At 46.8% G+C, this 20,387-nt stretch overlaps 1 protein-coding gene across 4 annotated transcripts in view; it reads left to right on the forward strand.

Moving 5' to 3' along the window:
• Window positions 1-20,387, forward strand: part of TENM4 (teneurin transmembrane protein 4) — a gene marked incomplete at both ends in the record, with an annotated part of 385,043 nt that overhangs the window by 240,403 nt on the left and 124,253 nt on the right. For all 4 annotated transcript variants that reach the window (XM_082844520.1, XM_082844521.1, XM_082844522.1 and 1 more), the window contains one exon: window positions 4,844-5,044. In XM_082844520.1, coding sequence (XP_082700646.1) covers window positions 4,844-5,044 — 201 coding nt within the window. The remainder of the gene's footprint in view (window positions 1-4,843; window positions 5,045-20,387) is intronic.

Here is a 20,387-nt window from a genome sequence, read left to right on the forward strand (position 1 = left end):
GAATGGGAAGGGATTAGTGTCTGGAAAGCATCCATCACCTCTCAGAGCAAGGGCTGTCTCTAAACCCCGAGTGTGGCTGGAGGTCCTGATTCAGACCTATTAGCTTTGATGCGGATTACTTTGGGCTGTCTGAGCTCAGCAAGGAGCCCGGCCCCTGAACAAAGGGACTTGGCTTTCTCATCCTGACAATGGTGACCTTCCTCTGCTTTCCCTTTTCATTTAGTCACTTGAGGTGAAGACTCTCTGAAGGAAAGAAAAACAAAGGGGAGATTCCTCCTGAAGCAGTGGGGCTGTCCCACTCCCCAGCCCCACCATGCCATGTGGGCCAAGGAGGGGAGGCTGTCCTCCTGATCAGCCGGTGCTCCAGACTGCAAGGTCATTTACAGAGAGAAAGAGAGAACCTGTTTAGCAATTTGATTTACATTATTATTTGAAAAGAAATGTTTTCACTCCTGCTTTCTTTCCCGAGAAGGGCCATCTGGTAATGATTCCTCTTATTATTTCTGTTTCTCTGGTGAAGCATCCTTGCACAGTCCTTGTGTTTATAGTGGGGGTTTCTTGGGCCTTCATCCTGTCCCCTCTCCTCGCTTCCATTCCCTCTCAGTTCTGTTCTAACAGGTTTCACTGTGTTTATAAAACACCAGCTAACAAGCTTACGTTTTTCTCTCTCTCCCTCTTCCTTCTTCTGAAGTTTATTGCCCCGTTTTTGTTTTTTTTTAACATTTTTATTGGAGTATAATTGCTTTGCAATAGTGTGTTAGTTTCTGCTTTATAACAAAGTGAATCAGTTATACATATACATATGTTCCCATCTCTTCCTTCTTGCGTCTCCCTCCCTCCCACCCTCCCTATCCCACCCCTCTAGGTGGTCACAAAGCACCGAGCTGATCTCCCTGTGCTATGTGGTTGCTTCCCACTAGCTATCTACTTTACCTTTGGTAGTGTATATATGTCCATGTCACTCTCTCACTTTGTCATAACTTACCCTGCCCCCTCCCCATATCCTCAAGTCCATTCTCTAGTCAGTCGGTGTCTTTATTCCCATCTTACCACTAGGTTTTTCATGACCTTTTTTTTTTTTCCTTAGATTCCATATATATGTGTTAGCATACGGTATTTGTTTTTCTCTTTGTGACTTCACTCTGTATGACAGACTCTAGGTCTATGCACCTCACTACAAATAACCCAATTTCATTTCTTTTTATGGCTGAGTAATATTCCATTGTATATATGTGCCACATCTTCTTGATCCATTCATCTGTTGATGGACACTTAGGTTGCTTCCATGTTCTGACTGTTGTAAATAGAGCTGCAATGAACATTTTGGTACATGACTCTTTTTGAGTTATGGTTTTCTCATGGTATATGCCCAGTAGTGGTATTGCTGGGTCGTATGGTAGTTCTATTTGTAGTTTTTTAAGGAACCTCCATACTGTTCTCCATAGTGGCTGTATCAATTCACATTCCCACCAACAGTGCAAGAGGGTTCCCTTTTCTCCACACCCTCCCCAGCATTTATTGTTTCTAGATTTTTTGATGATGGCCATTCTGACAGGTGTGAGATGATATCTCATCTTTGATAAAGGAGGCAAGAATATACAGTGGAGAAAAGACAACCTCTTCAATAAGTGGTGCTGGGAAAACTGGACAGCTACATGTAAAAGTATGAAATTAGAACACTCCCTAACACCATACACAAAAATAAACTCAAAATGGATTAAAGACCTAAATGTAAGGCCAGACACTGTCAGACTCTTAGAGGAAAACATAGGCAAAACGCTCTATGACATAAATCACATCAAGATCCTTTTTGACCCAGCTCCTAGAGAAATGGAAATAAAAACAAAAATAAACAAATGGGACCTAATGAAACTTAAAAGCTTTTGCACAGCAAAGGAAACCATAAACAAGACCAAAAGACAACCCTCAGAATGGGAGAAAATATTTGCAAATGAAGCAACTGACAAAGGATTAATCTCCAAAATTTATAAGCAGCTCATGCAGCTTAATAACAAAAAAACAAACAACCCAATCCAAAAATGGGCAGAAGACCTAAATAGACACTTCTCCAAAGAAGATATACAGATTGCCAAGAAACACAAGAAAGAATACTCAACATCATTAATCATTAGAGAAATGCAAATCAAAACTGCCCCCTGTTTTTTAAAGCCTGAGGCACGCCTCCGGCAGAACGCTTAGAGGGAGCTGGGGGAGGGGCAGAGGGGCCCACCTAAGCCTTTTGCAGTGAAAAGTGAGCCGCTGTGTTGTGGGTCCTGAAGCGAGTCTGATAGCTTGTGTGGTCACTGAAGCGTGGAACATTTGGGGAAAAGAGATGTGTTTGCAGCCTGGCCATGCAGGCCCCATCATTTCATTAATGGGCCAAGCGTCTGCCAGAAATTTTGGCTTGAATGGCAGGGTCTGCACAGGAGAAAAAAAAAAATGTAACTGCTTGGCACCTCTTCTGAGAAGAAACTAAGTTAGACAGTCTTCTACCCAAAGCTGCCCACCTCCCTGCCAGCTTCCCCTGTATTCCTTCAGCTCCCCGACCCCCGGCCCACTGATCTTCCCACGTTATACACAGCTCCCTGCAAAACAAATATCGTTAGGGAAACTAACCCAGTGTGAGGGAAAGAGACCATTTTAATCGCACCCTAGGGTTCCAGTCTCCCCAGAGGCCCCAGAAGGGGAAGGCAGATGTGCAGTCTGTGTGGGACCTCTTGGGCAGAGGGTCACTGTGGCATAGGTAATGGCCCTAGGTGTGGGAACAGCAGGGACAGCATTCTGGCAGGAATCTCAGCCAGTTCAGTCAAGGTTTGCTAGACCGCCCCAAGGTGCAGTCGTCTTCAAAACTCCCTTTGCACCCCACTCTTGCTTTGTCCAGTTGACCTTCCGAAGTGATGGTTAATTGATGATGAATTGCCTGGAGGTAGCCTCTCATCAGTTCTTTCTGCTCTTTCTTCCCTGCCTGGACCAGCTTCTGAGAGCATCGGATTCACTTTGCTCGTTCCTGGGTCCCTATCAGACTTACTGTGTCTGAGGAACAAGTACTGTGATGCCGAGGGCCTCTTGCTAAACTTGCCACCCTCCAGCTTGCTCCGCTAACAGTGCCGATTTTTTTTTTTTTTTTTTTTTTTGGTGGTACGCGGGCCTCTCACCGTTGTGGAGCACAGGCTCCGGATGCACAGGCTCAGCGGCCATGGCTCACGGGCCCAGCCGCTGCACGGCATGTGGGATCTTCCCGGACCGGGGCACTGGCATTGGCAGTGCAGACTCTCAGCCACTGCATTGGCAGGCAGACTCTCAACCACTGCGCCACCAGGGAAGCCCCACAGTAGAGATTTATAGATTCAACCTCGAGGGCAGCTGAAAGATAGCTTCAACCCCAAGCTGGGGTCCAGGCACTCACTGAACGGGAAATACCTTTATAGGCCTAGGGATAGGAACTGCTGAGTCGTTTCCTGTCAAATTGGAAAACTCTCTGGATCTAGGGAATTATCATAGTAGGCTAATGGGCCAGAATAATCCTTCTGAGGTTCTGAGATCTGAGGCAGGTCATGAAAATTTATCAGTATTATTATTTTTATCATGTTTAATTACCAGGAACTCCAACAGGTCATGTTTAAACCATTATTATTAAGTGGTGTCCAGAGACTGCAAGAAAAGAGATTCTTTGCCTTCATTTGGCTTTCTTAATTTTCCACTTTGCCCTGTTTCTTTCGCTGTGCTGTTTTCTTTTGATTTCTGTTTTTAACCGTTCTATGTACGATGTCTGTATCCATGTGCGCATGTATTTTGGAACCAGTAAGGTTGTAGAAGAGATAGCAAGAGATCTATACCAGAGAAGAGTGCTTCAAATTTAAAGTCCTCCACTTACCACTGTGTGATCTTGGGCAAGTTATTTAACCTCTGTGCTTCAGTTTCCTCATCTGTAAAATGAGGATGGTAATGGTATCTACCTCAAGGGGTCGTTGTTAGGGTTAAATGAGATAATGCATACAAAAGGTTTAATAGCAAGATATGGCATAGAAGAGGAACTAAATGAACACTAATATCATGGTTACTGTTGTTTTTGTTATTATGTTTTTATCAAATGGTTGCTCCTGACCTTTGGTCTTCCTATTTACCATTGAAGTAATTACGTTGAACTCCTTTAAAAACCCAAATAGTGAAAGGGCTTTCTTAACGAGGTGATGCTCAAAATGAACAGCCTGTTCCCAGAATGATGCTCTTTGTAAAGTCTCTGCCCATTTGTGTCTGTGATTCTAATATACCCAGGCCGAGTCTCCCACTCTTTTGTGCAAAAGTCAAATAAACTGGGCTATACAATGTAATTGGTAAATAAAGTAAAATCACGTCTGGATTATAAATGAGCTCTGACCACAGGCTGCCCAAGTCATGCTACTGAATGTCCTGATAAAATGGACAGGTAACTTCTTTGCAACAATTTACAGCCTCTACTGTCCTTTCAAATCATCCGTGTCGTTTGGTCCTCATAGCCACCTGAGAGGTAGGTAATTTGACCAGACCTGCTTTATAGATGGAAGCTCAGAGCAGGTACGGGATACCTCAAGTCAAGAGGTACAAATATGTATGCACGTTTTACAGGTGAGGGAGCCGAGACTTGAGAGGTTAAACAGTCAACCGCCGGGTAGGGGCGGGAAACCAGGTCTACCGTTGCTAGAGTTATTCTCTTCACCTTACCAAGTGACCTCTCCACGGAAACCTGGGTCCTTCTCCCTGAGCATGTGAAGCTCCTCCACTACAAAGTATAGCAATTTGCTTAAAGAAGCCTCACCCTTGCTAGTCCGATACTTACCTCTGTTATCTCTCCTGTGTGTTGCAGTGGACTGCATGGACCCCACGTGTTCGGGCCGGGGGGTCTGCGTGAGAGGCGAGTGCCACTGCTCTGTGGGCTGGGGAGGCACCAACTGTGAGACGCCCAGGGCCACGTGCTTGGACCAGTGTTCGGGCCACGGAACCTTCCTCCCAGACACCGGGCTTTGCAGCTGTGACCCAAACTGGACTGGACACGACTGTTCTGTCGGTAAATGTGGGGAGAATAAGGGCACAGCTTAGATGGAGGGAGGAGGTTTCCACTGTGACGTGTATACCGTACATTCCTGTTCAGGGCCCTGACCCTGACCTTGGTCATGTAGCAGTGGGTTACCCATGTCTCTGAATGCTTTTCTTCTTCACCTGAACTCCAGCCTTCAACACCTCTACTCTTAGAGGGGCAGAGGATTCACAAAGCCTATATTCACATCATTTCTTTCATAGTGGTGGCCTTGAGAGTCAAAACATCGCCCCTTAAGCGTATTAATGATGAGAGATGTGACTCATTGAATTCTCGTCTCTCACATTACAATGGCCATCCTAGAGGCGAGGCCATGGGGAACATTGTGCCTCCTTGAGCTCTGCAGGGATGGGCCTTTGGTTTCACCCATTCCCCAGAATGAAGTCCAAACTCAGTATGGTACTTAGGGTGCTTTGTGATGTGGCCCTCACCCACCTTTCTGGCCAGATCCTCTACGAGACGGTAAGTTCCATGAGGGTAGCAAACGTGTCTTACTCCACATTCCCAGGACTCAGCATAGGCCTGCCCACAGCAGCTGCCGGATAAACTTTGACAAATGAATGAATGAATGAATGAATGACAAACACATGATTGAATGTGTTCTTAATTTTGGTATTTGGTTCACCACAGAATTTACACGTGTAAAGTTCACAGAATGATTACATGGGCACCCTCTGTTTATAGGCGCTTTATGATTGAGAGACCCTCTCATGGTGAGGATTAGATGAGAACAGGTGAATCACCCAGCACAGTACTGGTAGGTGGTAAGCGTGGTTGCTTCTAGTATCTCATCTGGACAGTATCCACTGTTTAAATCCACACAAAAACCCTGTGAGAAAGGCATCATCATCCCCATTTTGCCAATTTATATAGTATTTTACTCAGTGAATACTTACTGAACAAGGCAGAGGGGATACAGAGGTAGGAAGTCTGTACCCTGGCGAGCTTGCATTCTGGAGAGGGGGGGCAGGAGACAGAGCAACCAAACGCATGAAGAGAAATCAACTAATAAAGAAGCTTAGGCCCAGAAAATTTCTGAGTAATCCTGCCCAGGGACACACGGCTAAGAAGTGGTAGCATCTCCGTCAACACTTTTTTTCGCTCTGAGTCACTTTCCCCACCACACCACGTTGCTGACACAAAGTGAAGCTCAAGTCAGCTCATCATCTTGTGTATTAACAGTTCTGGTAGTGATCAGGAAAGATGGCTGAGACCTTTGGTAAAAATGAGATCCAGCGCAGCATTTGTGCCTTTGGAATACTTTGAATTACCTTTCCCAATTGAATGGAGAAGTGATGTTCAATACGCAGCCTAAATTGGACTTTATCCTTGTTTGCAAAGCTCGTGTAAAGACATGATCACGAGCACAGATGTCTTAGGAATAATTCCTTTTTTTTTTTAACATCTGTATTGGAGTATAATTGCTTTACAGTGGTGTGTTAGTTTCTGCTGTATCACAAAGTGAATCAGCTATACATATACATATATCCCCATATCTCCTCCCTCTTGCGTCTCCCTCCCACCCTCCCTATCCCACCCCTCTAGGCACCGAGCCGATCTCCCTGTGCTATATGGCTGCTTCCCACTAGCTATCTGTTTTACATTTGGTAGTGTATATATGTCCATGCCACTCTCTCACTTCGTCCCAGCTTACCCTTCCCCCTCCCCACGTCCTCAAGTCCATTCTCTACGTCTGCATCTTTAGGAATAAGTCTTTTTATACAGCTCTGTTTATAGCAATATAAGGAATGCTCCTCCGAAAGCTCCACTGGGTTGTATTGTTCATTATGTGGCCACAAAGCTAGTTTCTGATAGAACTATAACTGTCCGTGCATTGTTAATCCCTGATGAGACTCCACAGCCTCTGACGGAGGCAGGTGTAACTTTGAGTGCGATCGCTAGGCATTCTCGAGTTGGCCCTGTAAGAGGAGACAGCAGGCCCATTGCAAGGGCCTTACATAGAATTGCGAGTGCCCATTTTCCTCAACTCTGTGCCTCTCGCTTCCCAGAGCTGCTGTCAAACAGAGGGCCTCACAAGCTAATGCAGAGAACTCCGTGTGATAAGGAGAGTGTCTGAGTCTGACTGTCTTCGGTGCAAATGCTGGCCCTGCTGCTTACTAGTTATAACTTTGGGCAAGTTGCTTCACTTCTGTAACTTGTAAAACGGAGATAACAAGCGTACCTACCTCCTGGGATTAGTATTTGGAAAATGATTATTTGGAGGATTATTTAAGATAAAGTAAAAAAAGCACATAGCATGCTACTCAGCACGTGATAGGGGCTCCGGTAACGTTAGCTATGTTATGAGCACGATTACAGCACGCACTGGTGAGAGCCCTTGATAGTACCGGAGGCATTTGAGAGAGGCAGGATGAAAGGTGCCCTTTCAGAAACGTGGATTGTAGTTTTTAAATCTCTAACCTATAACTGACTAAATCAGTGTCATGATTGCCACAAGGCCAGGAATTTAATAGATGACTTCAAAATTCCTGTCTCCCCTTGCAATAGTGATAACAGTTTGTGTTTGTTGAGTGCTTCAAAGCATACAAAGATCTCTCTCTCTCTCTCTCTCTCTCTCTCTCCTTTTCACACACACACACACGCGCGTGCGCGCACACACACACACACCAGGCGGCAGGGTGACAGGTATGGTACCATCCCCACCCTCACCCTGAGACTCGGTGACCTACCTGAGGCACCCGGAGCCTGCCGCAGCTGGGAGTCCGAGCCCAGCCTGGGCCCCCCCCCCCCCGCTGCCCAGCACCCTGCGCTGCCTCCCCATGGCCATAGCTTCTCCCTGGCGCTCACTTCCTGCCGGAAGCCAGTTTGAAGGCTCGTGAAAGTGCGTTGACGGTGGTTCTCCCTCCCTGCTGTCCTGGCTGTACCTGCCTAGGCTCCATCCTGGCTCTGCACGTGCTAACTGTGTGACCTTAGCAAGGGACTTGACTTTTCTTGACTGTGGTTTCTTTGTCTGAAAAATGGAAATAATAACAGTGCCCACCTCAGAGGGTCATGTGGTGGTGAAGTTGGATAATGCACGTGTGCCCGAGAACAGGGCCTGTAGCGGGGAGCACTTCCCGTCTTCCCCCTCCCTCCCTTCTGAGGGAAGTTTCACTGAGTGGAAGCTGTTTGAAAACTATGGAGTTTGGGCCCTAAAGCTAAGCGGGAGATGCCTCATTGAGCAGATGCCACTCTAGCCAGGGAGCTGTCTTTGTACTCAGGGCTGCGGCTACAGGGTGGTGAACAGGCACTGAACTTCTCACTAGTTGAGTGGCTTCAGCAAGTTGCTTCCCCTCCTTTCCTTTTAGGTAAATTACCTGTGGGATTGTTGTAAGGATTTAGTGAGAAAATATGGAGAAAGTGGTTAGCATGGCAGCTGGCACAAGTCAGACACCCAGCAAGGGTAGCTCGGGTCACACCTTTTATGTTATTTGCTCCTGGCACGGCAGGGCTGGCACAGGCACTGCCCAGAGCCTTCTCACCAGGAGCTGCAGGCGGGAAGACACATCCTATAGGACTGACTCTAGGTGGTGGGCTTGGCAGAAATGGGCCCCTGACGTCTGGCCCTCCTAGGAAGCAGGACCATCTCTTGCCTGAGATGAATGTCGTGCTGTTTGGCATGGAGAGCAGGATTTAATGAAAGCAGCTTAAATCAACATGCCCTGCACTCAGCAACCAGCCTGTAATGAAATGTGAGCTGACGAGTTTCCCAGCACTTTGGTTAGGTTTGTGGAAACAGTGAAGTCAGACTTTACACAAGTGTTTACTCAGGCCTCTGGGTTCTCAGCAGCTTGGCTTGCTGTCTCGTCTCAGAAATTCCTCCTTAAATCCTGCCTCATTGATGTGGTCAATGACGAACCATATAAGATAACCGTGTAAGTAGATTCCTGTGGCCTGGAAGAGCACAGGTTATATGTCCCACTGCCACCCCGAATACACCTCTGTCCTCAGCTCTGGGCCCAGTGGAACCTCACTGCGTCAGTCTTTGGGGACGCTGGTGGTGATGGTGGTTGTGATGGTGGTGATAGTGGTGGTGGTGATGGTGATGGTGGTGGTGACGGTAATGATAGTGGCGATGATGATGATGGTAGTAGTGGTGGGGGTGGTGATGATGGTGGTGATGGTGATGATGATGATGGTGGTGATGATGATGATGATGGTAGTGATGGGGGTGGTGATGATGGTGGTTGTAATGGTGGTGATGGTCATGATGGTGGTGATGATGATGGTAGTGATGGGGGTGGTGATGATGGTGGTGGTGATTGCTACTGCAGTTGTTTTACAGATGGGAAGGCGTTAGAGAGAGGAAACGACTTGCCCGCAGTAACTAATCAGTGGCAGAATTTGAATTAAATCTAGGCCCTCTGTTTCCAAGTCCTCAGCTCTTACCTCAAGTCTTCTTTCCATCCAGAGAGGTTTCTTTGCCATTAATCTTGTCTTTTTTCCTGATAAGTCACAGTGTGGAGCATTAATTAGAGAGTTGTCCATTTCTTAATGCTTACCATGTATCAGGTGCTGAACTAAGTGCTTTCAACCATTATCTTAGTTCAGGGTCATAAGAACCCTGTAAAGGAAGTATTACCACGTCTGTTTTCCACATAAGGAAACTGAAGGTCAGAACTAAGTTAAATTCCTTGCCAGCATCTCCCCATTGCAAAGTGGCACAGCACGGATGCAACCCAAGTCTGTCTTCAAGGCCTCTCCTAAGCTCTTCGGTGTACTGAGCCATGTATTATAAACGTGCCTCTCTCTTGTCAAACTGTGAACCCCATAAAGTCAGTGTCTGTCATTCTCCCTAGTGCACGGCCTGACAGCCATTAGGTTCTAGTGATTATTGAATGAATGACGTATCCAGGGAATTATCAAAGAAGAATGAGGGGTTACAGCCAAAGGCTCTGCCCAAGAAGATCCAAGCACACTACCCTCTGGACAGTCTAATCCCTTCTCTCAGGATTCCACCCGCCTCCCCTCCCCGACCCCCAACCTTATCTGCTCCCCCCACGCCCCCATAACACTCTGCAAAGCTAAAACCGAGTTCCTGGGCCCCATCCTTCACTTTCCAGACCTAGCCCATGTTCATTTCATGGGCAGTGCCAGCCAGCCAGAGCCCCTCCTGGATAAGAGCTGGCATCATTTCACCTCCTTCAAGCCACCTTCCCCAGGGAGTGGTCCTGCTGGGCTGGGTGCCTCATCAGTTTTGCATAAAGGGGGCACGCTCAATAGCCCTGCGGAGCAGAAGGACTGCCTCCCCACACCCACCCCCTCAAGTGCTTTAGTTGGCTTTTCATCCTCTTGGTTCAGAGCTGCCTTAGAAAAGGGGAGGAATTTAACCTCTTTGAGATGGTCCTTAAAATTGGAAAAGCCTACCTTTCTTTCAGAGCCTAATGACTTCTAAATCTTCTAAAATCTTCTAAAGAAGATTTCAGGCTCTGTGGCATTTTCCAGAATACCATATCAGATTCGATCCCTTAAACCCATCATTTGCCCCTTCACTGGCTCTCACGCGGGTCTTCCTTCCCCTCCACCCCAGCCCAGGCATCTCCGTCGTCAGCCTCATCAATTCATTCCTCGTTTCCACTTCTCTACGCGCTCTCTCCAATCTTGCCTTCCATAAATGACCTTTATGTGAGAGGGCCCTCTCATACATTTTATTCCTTTGGGTTGCTGGCTCACAGAAGCAGTACCTGGCAGAGATTTTGATTGTAAAATGCTCATGCTGGTGGTTTATGATTCTTACCATTTCATTGCAGTTGGGTTTCATTGAATAACAGGTGGAGATCTTTTAGAGATTCAGTGGTATGGATTTGGGCGTCGCATGTGCAGTCAGAAAGAATTGCATGGGATTTGGAGTGGGACCAAGCTAGAATTTCAAGACTGAGCTTATCCAAAGAATATGGCTAATGATACCTGCCTTGCAGGGCTGTTTTTCACATTAGTTTTAATATGTATATATAAAATGCCTAGCATGGTGGCTGGCACTCAGTAAGCACTCAATAAATAAAGTATTAATGTATATTTTTTAGAATGCATGACTGAGTCTAAATTAGCCAAACAGTCCTTCAACTCTAAGCAATTGAAGTTTGAGGGCAGCTTATATGGTGAAGGTCTGGAGCCAGAACTGGATTGGAGTCTATGTGGCCTGAACAACTTGCTTTCTCTCTCGGAGGCTCGGTTTTCTTGTGGTTACTGAGACTCTCTACCCACCCTGCTTCCCCCCAGTCCCCGACTCTGGTCGTCGAGTCTAAGTGAAGAGTCACTAACGTGCTGACACATTTATCCCCAGACACCAGCACAAGGGCCCTACGGCGCTAACATTGGCCTCTGCTCAGGGACTGAGCTTCCTGAGCTTTTTCCAGAGAGGAGCACAGCCTCCACAGAGAGCACCCCAGAAGAGCTCCGGATGCGCACCCACTGCTGACAAGCACACACGCCCCCTCCATTCACTCACAGCCCTTCCTGACCTCTCATGTGCCGGACCATTCTAGGCCCCGGGGATCAGCATGCCTCAGGCCACTCAGGAGGTGACACGGAGTCATGAGGTGTTAAGGCCTCCGACCGTCACATTTATGGTGGGTTTGGGGTGCACAAGGGCAGGAGCGTGCCCTCGGCCAGGAGGGGGACAGAGAAGAACCTGGGAAGGTCTTCCCCGGGATGGAGACTTGTGAGCCAGATTGTGAGAGGGGACTGAGGTGGGGTTCCTGGGGGCAGAGGAGGGGTTCCTGGGGGCAGAGGAGGGGAGGGCCGTCCAAGCAGAGGGAACAGCATGTGCAGAAGTACAGAGCGGTCCTCCTTCAGTCTAACTGGAGAGTAGGAGCTGAGGAAGTGAGGCCAGGGAGGCAGGCAGGGTCCCAGTCATGGAGTCCACTCAATGTCTTGCTGAAAATCTCAAATTAAAAAATCTTTCAACGTGCATTGAAGATTTCCCTTTCAGACTCCACGTCAGGGCTCTTTCTTTAACTCTCTCAGTGCATCATGGCCTAGGTCCTACCTCAGCTTAGCGAGACCTTCTAAAATTCAAACTCAGATCCTTTGAGCTTCCAGTTTCTTCTCTATTACTCTCCTCCCCTACCAAAAAGAAAAGCATAATTAATAACAATAATGACCAGATAGATATGGAACAGAAAAGCTCTGTTACCAAATGAAGTCACAATTGATAGCAAAATAAGCCCATTTAAAAAAAAAGAAAACCTGAAAGTAGCAACAGGGTTAAAAAAATTAAAGCTCTAAACATAGCAGTTGCATTAGCCCTAAATTTTGAAAATGGTAATTCAATTTTATTTACCAGGCAAAATATAATTATGTTTAGATTTGAGGGAACAGAATTTAATTCTTACTAATGACAGAAAGACTGAGTGAGATGCTGTAATGCCAGAGAAATTGTCTTCTGTTCATGGATGGGAGAGAAAATTAGATTCAGTGTTGAGCATTCTCCCCTGTTACAAGTCTCATTTGTGTAGCGGGAATTGTTCACTCTCTGAGAAGCATTTGCTTCTCAGCCCAGAAAGCACAGCACCGACATCCAATTAAACATCAAAAGGAAACGATCAGACTGGGCTATTTCTGTGTAGGTATGTTCTGGGAGGGGAAACTCTAGGTTAGAATTTCACCCAAGGAATCATGTCCGTTGAGACTTGACATTTCCTGTGCCCTTTCCCAACAGCCAGTGACAGCCTAAAATCAAAGTTCAGAATAATAAATATCCAAGAGACTGACAATGAAGCAGAGAAGGAAGTGGGTGTGTTAGAAGGAGGCAGAGAAGAGCCCACCAGTTGCCTGGGAAGTACTGTGGAGGTTCAGACACAATGAGACGGTCACTTCCTAACATTTAATCAAAGCCTGGGAAATTGGGCCCAAACAGGCGTGCTACTAAATACTGCCAGAGTCAAAGGTTGATAAACGAGAAGCTGGCAGCTTTGTAATTTAGTAGAATTCCCGCCGACAGCCCTGGAACATTTTCTATCACAACTGGAGCTCTTCAGTATGCAAATCCAAGCCCTTCTGAAATTGGGCTTCAGAATTAGGTTTCTATTTGGATGCCCAAGCTGATATCTTGTGCAAAATCTCTGGCTGTCTTCCTGAATCAAACGGCTGGTATTGTAACTTTGTAATTTTAAAATAATAACTATCCTTTGAATGGAAATTTTATTTACATTTTACAGAACTCCTCCATGTATGTGCTTCATGATTTATTCAAACAACAAATATATAAGCCTCTGAAATTGCAGACGGTGTTATTCTCAGGAAACCAGGGTCCAGGGAACTTGAGTGCCTTTCCCAAAGGCACTCTGGGAAAGAACGGATTCAAATCCAGCCTTCTCTGGGTTCAGAACCCATGCTTATCCCCTGCGTAATCCTGCCATGGGCTATTACCAAGGTTTACGCCGATACTGACCATGGATCAGGTATCAGGTTTACAAGGTACCACTTCACTTGGTGACACTGCCAGGAACCATGTAAACTGGATCATGACCACGGTGGACCTGGCAATACTACAGGGGTTCAGGAAAAGAGCAGCTGCTTTCAGCCCGGGTGATCAAGGTGGCTTCTTGGAGGAAGTGGGATTTAAGGTGGGTGATGGAGGTTGGATTTGAATTGTCAGAGATGGAAGAAAGAGGCAGGCACCTTGCAGCAGCCCATTGTGGAAGTCAAAGATTTGCAACAAGTACACAGATGAGACAGATCCTGGCATTTTCTAGGAAAGAACCACAGTTTGGAGTAGCTTAGCTTAGGATATCTGTGGCAGTAGTGAGAGGGAGAAGAGGTGAAGGAAGTTAGCAGGCATCAGATCATGAATGGCCTTGAAAGAGTTTAGGTTTTATCTGTCCGTGGAAGGCACTGAAGAGTTTCAGGCAGAGCTGTGACGTGGTCAGGTTTGGTTTTAGAAAGCTTACTCTAATATTGGCATGCAGTTTGAGGTGCCTGGGAGACTTCTAGGAGGAGGTGTCCATGGTGGAGGTGGAGAGGTGGACCTTCACAAAAGGGTGTCAGGGCTGGAGGTCTGAACATCAGCTATCTCTTCAGTATACCCACTTGGGCCCTTCCAGTGGGGTCGTGGTTCAGCCCTGGCCACAAATACACATCCCAGTTCCCTTTTTTGGCTTCTCTGCTCACCAGTCCTTTCCCGGCTTGTTATCATTCTGCAAAGTCAGAGCGTACTTGGAGGCCTCCGCCATGCTAGCTTCGAACTCCTCTAATCAGGAAGCCAGATACCCTCCAATTAAGGTGAACAGAGGCGACTTACTACTTCCTGTGATAGGTGCTTCCTAAAGCTTGAAGTTCTAGTCCTGGGGGAATAGATTGGAGACTGCTCTGCACCAACCTACTGGAGTCCATTTTCCTGCTTGGTTTGAAAGCTTTCTGAGCTCCTTGAGTGAGGTGAAAGGCCATGTGGTTTCCAAGGCTCATTAGCTTTCTGCCATCTAGATCTGGGGGACCGAAGCACGGCTTGGAGCCGCTCTGACTCTCAGGTGATAGGGATGGAAGTTGAGAAGCACAGGAGAGTGACTTGGGTTTGGCCTCAATGTCAAAAGAAGATTAATTACTGTAAGGAAGTCAGATGCTCCTTTCCTATACCTTCCTCCCTTCTGACTTCTTCCTGTAACCTGCACTGAGACTAAAAAGCCATCTGCCCAATTTTGTGGGAGAGGGAGGGAGAGAGATTGGGTGCTATATTCGAGCCAAACTGTTCAAAATGCAGGGGTATCTGGCCTGTGGAAGTGAGAGTTAAATTGTAATTGGCCTACTGTGTGCCAGGCATGGTGGCCAGCTTTGAGCTCATTTATACAACTAGGTAGACTTGAGTTCCTTGAGGATGGGAATAACTTAATACCATTTCTGAATCCCCAGCTTCTAAGGGTATCTGGCATATAGTAGGTCCTCGATATATTTTTAAATCAATTTTAAGATTCATTACCGCCGTTTTATAAATGACCAAGATAAGGCTCAGATATGTGCAATGTTTGTTTCCCAGAGCCGGGAAGTAGCAAAGAAGGCTTTTATACCCAGCTTGCCCAAATCCAGGCCTCTGCCCTGTGCAAAATCGTAGTACCTTGAGTAGTTACTGGAGTGCCCTGCCTCAGACCACGGGAATCCGGCAGTACATGGATGCAGTCCAAAGATACATTTTCTGTGTGAGACTCACTACAGAGTACAGAGACTAATCTGATGATGGCAGGGTTCTGGAGGCAACACAGGTAGACTAACAACCCCGATAAAGGTTTGCATAAAGTGCTTTGGGAAGGCAGGAGATGAAGCCCCTTCCTGTGTGGGCTCTGGAAGGAGGCTTCAGGGAGGAGGTGGCATTGGAGCCAGACTTCAACATGTGACGACTGGGGGAAAGGAGCACGTAGACCAGGAAAGCAGCCTATGCGGAGGCACAGAGGAGGGGGCCGAAGAGTGGTGAGGCCTCCCCGCCTTTAGCCATTTATCTAGCTGGCCCCTGACATGACTGTTTCCTAAGGCAGCCGTCAGGTTCTTACTCAGGTACTAATATGCACGTGACCGTGTGGCCAAGGACAAGGCGCTTCCTCTCTTTGGCCCGTGTTTTCCCGTCTACAGGATGGTTAGAGAATCTCTAAGATACCTTCTCATGCTCTGACCAAGAAAACTGCTCCTCTACGTTTTCCTCCTCTTTTTGTCTCTTAACCCCTAAACACACCTGAAGGTGAGCCCCTGGCCACATCCAGGCCACTTCCTGCCCAGCATCAGCTCTCTCCTGACTCACCCTCCTTCTCCTTCATTTCCCCCTGTTCCCTCAGTCCTTTACTTCCAGCTGTCTTCCTTCCTCACTCTCGGCTCCCTGCTTCTGTGCCTTTCTTCCACATCCACCTTGCAAAACCCAGGATCACTCCAGCCGCTCACCATCTCTGATCTTACAGCCGGGCTTCTGAGTGTTTAAGCCAAATCGTGTCACGCTCACGATCTTTAGCCCCTCCTGGGTCCTTCGAGCTGCAGTTCTTCTGGTACTTTGTGAGTTCTTACACTCAGTCCCCAGGGGGCTCTTTCAGATGTCCACATCTATCCATTAGCATCCTCCTCAGCAGAGATTCCTACCTCACTGAGAATGTGGAGGCCGTGGTTTACGTGTTATCTCATTATCCTGGTCTGTCCCTTACACGGGTCTTTGCCGCTTACCTCTCCCCAGGGCATGAGGGGCCCAGGAAGCCTGTCCTTCTGATTATGCTCCAGATCCAGTCCTCTCCGGCTGTTGAGAGGAACCTCAGTTGTTCACGTCCTCCCCTTGCTCTCCACAGTATCTTCAAACCCTCCCTTCCCCTGGCCCTTTCTAGCACATAAACGTAAAATAGTTGCCATGTAGTGAGTGTTTGCTCTGTAAAAGATGTACATGACATTAGGCACATTACGTGATGTTCTTTTAAGCCTCACATGAACCTGAGGTGTTGGTGTCTCTATCCTTTTTTGCAGAAGAGAAAGCTGAGGCACAGAAAGATGAATTAAGTAGCCCAAGTCAAACAGATGGATGGATGGATGGATGGATGGATGGATGGATGGATGGATAGATGGGCAGTTAGATGGCCTGTTGACTTAATAGCTGATTGGATGATTAGATGATTGGGTTGATGGACAGATGGATGAGCTGATGGACAGGCAGATGGATGGATGGAGGTTGAAAAGACAGATAAACAGACTAACAAAAGGAAAAGTACTTAACATAATAAACATTGAGTCAGGGTGAAATCAGACTCTGATTTCAGAGATTCTCTAGTCTAGCTGGGGTGAGGATCTAATACATAATTAATAAGGAAATATGTCAGATTACAGCTGAGGTTTTGCCTAAACCTGATCCCACAGTTCACAGACCAAAAAGCTGTGTTAATCATAGTCACCTTTCATTCTAGCTAAGTACCTTTGAGTAAGTCACTTAGTCTCTCCAAGCAGTTTCCTCAGTGATGGGAAGGGAGTGAAAATAAAACTGCAGGGATGTTGTGAGGATTTAATGAGGTAATATTTGTGTGCCACCAGTAGTGGTTCTACAGTTTCTCCTTATTTTTGCCTCAAATGCTGTTTAGTGTAGCTTGGACCTAAAGTGTCCAAGGATTTCATGAGAAATTCCCCCAAGGAATTTTCAAGGACCAGGATTTCAGAGAAATCCCCCAAACTGGGCACTAACTCAGATGAGCTAGCGATGCAACAGAAAATCCTAGTGGAAATCATTTAAAATGATTTAACCCTTACTAAAATTTCTTAAGGTCACTTCTAAGAACCTCAGGTCCTAAGCAGAATAGAACAGTTTTCCCTATTATCCCTTTTAGTGCTAAATACAGACTTATTAAAGGGCTTCCCAGGAGGTCATACGGGGCCAAGGCTCTGCTTTCACATCCCTGAATTGCAAAGACAGCTTCACCTGTATCTGTTCCTTACTCAGCAGGAAAGCACACAGATCCTTGTGTGGGGTCCCCTCTATCCCCGACTTGTGTCAATTTTGAGCATCTTTCCAAGTCAAAGAAATTTTATGGGAAAATTATATATAAGTATTTCCCTTTAGGGGAGAGGCACAGCTTCCCTTACCAGCTGTTGTAATGAACAGGATTGTAAAGTAAGTCCAGACAAATTAAAACGTAGCTGTGATAGGTCCCAGGCTTCATCCAGGTTCATACGGGGATTAACATTTAATGAGAGGAGACTGGAGCAGCTTCTTTCCTCGTGTATACACTTCGGAGCACAATTAACCAATAGCCAAACCATATATTTTTCCCACCCTTTCCGTCATGCGTCCACCTGCTTCCACATCATAGAAAGGGAACAGGTATGACGCGGGCATTGGTGCGAAGGAAGATGTGTGTGAGGGTGTAAGAACTGAGACACTTTAAGGTTTCAAGCTATCCGTCGGAGATTGGAGAAGATAAGTTTCTAAGAAGGTTAAGCACAAAGAAGGCTGAGCCTCTGTGTGAATGTATTTAACCAAATAAATTTTGTACAATATGGCGCTGGGATAGAGTTGAGCCAACTGACATAACACCTCTTCCATGAGATTTTTCAAAAATTCATCTGTTCTTTCAACAAATATTTGTTGAAAGCTCATTCTCTGCCAGACCTGGTGCCTGCTGCTGGGAACCAAGATGAGTAAAAGCGAGAGCCTGCCATCAGGTGGGCTGCCAGTCTAGAGAGAAGACAGACGTGGATACCAGTGAGGCAGGGCAGAGGTGGGGTGGGGAAGGGGAGGTGCCGGGGGGTGCGGCTTTCCCCAGGAGAAGAACCAGGGTGATCTTGGGCCTGGCCTGGTTGCTCTCCAAGGCCCTGTGTAGTTCAGCCAGGAACTTTGCAGACTTGAAATGACACTTCAGGACAGCTGGGGATTTTCACCCGCTTTTAAGAGGCAGCCGAAGCTACGCACACAGGTGGCTTCTACCTGGGTTTTAATGGTTTTAATGGTCTTGGCTGATGGTGCCACGCTAGGTAACCAGAGAAAGAGTTTCATACCCAAATGTTGAGGCTCTGCTGCTAGAAAACATCTTGCTCTTCAGGGAGACGATTCCCTTCTCGGTGACTCGGAGCTGCACTGATACAGGATGTCGTAGGTCTCCATCAATCAGTTAATGTACAGAACACAACATACATAACGCAGATTACATAGAGCCATTCACATTTACCCTTTCCTTCAGTTACCACCACTCACTCACCCTGTAGGGGACCATTATTACTCTCCCTGTTTTGGGGGTGAAGAAGTATGGTCCAGAGAGATTAAGTAATTCTCCCAAGGGCTCCGCACGGACTCAAGGAGACTGGAGAGTCGGAATCTGAATCCAAGTCTACTGTATGGATTGTGTACTCTATGGTACGTCAGAGGGTTCCTCCCAGGCCCCTACCGTCCAGCATGTAGTCAGACAGTGCCGATGTTGATCACATGACCGTCGCCTAGCCTTTATCAAATGCTTGCTTGTATCAGGTGTGTTGTATAAGTCAGAATTCACATCTGATCTGACTTCAGTCTGATAACACTTGCCACTACACCCCATTTCCTTTCTTATAAGAATATGTGTGTGCACAGTTTATCATATCCTGACTGTGTGCCAGGCTCCATACTAGAAGCTTCACTTCTGTTCATCTTAACGCATTTAATTCAATTAGGTTATGTCCGTCTGCCACCCTAGAATGTCACTCCTTGAGGTCAGGAAAGAGCCGTGTCTGTCATACTCACCATTGGATCCCCCAGTGCCCGCTCACCAGTGGATTTGCACCCAGTGAGCGCTCAAGAAATTAAGCAAATGAGAGTGATTCCACCACCAACTCTCTGCAGTAGGCAGTGTCATCCCCAGTTTACAACTGAGCAAACTTGAGACTTAGGAGCTATGACCCAAATTTCACAAAGTACCATTCATATTACATAAAGGGCACAGGAGCTGTCAAAGCACATTCTTTAGCATCATCCTATTTGGTTTTCGCCAGCCACTCTGGGAAGTTATATCTGCTTCAGTGTAAAAGCAGAATCAGAGAAGCAAAAATAAAGCAGTTCCTTTTATTTCAAGGACAAAAAAAAAAAAAAAAAAAATTGAGGTACATAAAATAATAGCAATGGGGCCTACAACGTGAGACCCAATGAAGCAGAATCTCGGATTCCTGCTCCCGTCATGAGGCAGTGGGTCTCCTGCACTTGGGCGGAGAGCCCATCTGCAGAAAAGAAGCTCAACACTGCCAGGTTGTGTTACCATCAGTTAGCACCGCATAAACATCAGGGTCACCCTGTTCAGGCCCCTTCCATTAAAATGTGCAAGAGCTCACAACCCAGCTTGTAAAGGACTGAGGGAGGGGTGCTCAGCCACCAGGCAGCCTTAGCTTCGCGCCAAGGCAGCACGTCTAGTGTAAACTGGCGGGGAGATGGAGAGTTTGGAGGGACGGCCCCGCAGTCTCCAGAGGAGAAAAGTGAGCTCGGGTGTCTGGGAAACTCTGTGTAAAGAATCTCATTGCAACTCACACATAGGCAGGGTCTGACTTGAACGTAACAAGGGATAAACAACAGGGCCGGAAACGAGGGGAGATGTGCTGGAAGAACCAGGAGGTTCCCTCAAAGGAGAGCCTGCCTCTGTCTCTTCTGTGACTCAGTTTCCATCTCTGTAAAATGAGCCTGCCTCTGTCTAGCCTGTGACTCAGTTTCCATATCTGTAAAATGCTTATCTTGCAGCCTTGCCCCGAGGATTGTCACAATGAGGAGAAAGCACCAGATGAACACACGACCTTGTAGAATTCCCCTATGCTCTCTGGGTCTCAGTAGCCTCACCTCCAAGAAGGATAATAGCCAGGTGTTCGCACAGCGTTGTTGTGATAGTTAAATGAGAAATTGTATGTGAAGGGTGCT

Source organism: Leucopleurus acutus (assembly GCF_964270905.1).
Source record: "Leucopleurus acutus genome assembly, chromosome: 8".
In the NCBI taxonomy this organism is placed as follows: domain Eukaryota; kingdom Metazoa; phylum Chordata; class Mammalia; order Artiodactyla; family Delphinidae; genus Leucopleurus; species Leucopleurus acutus.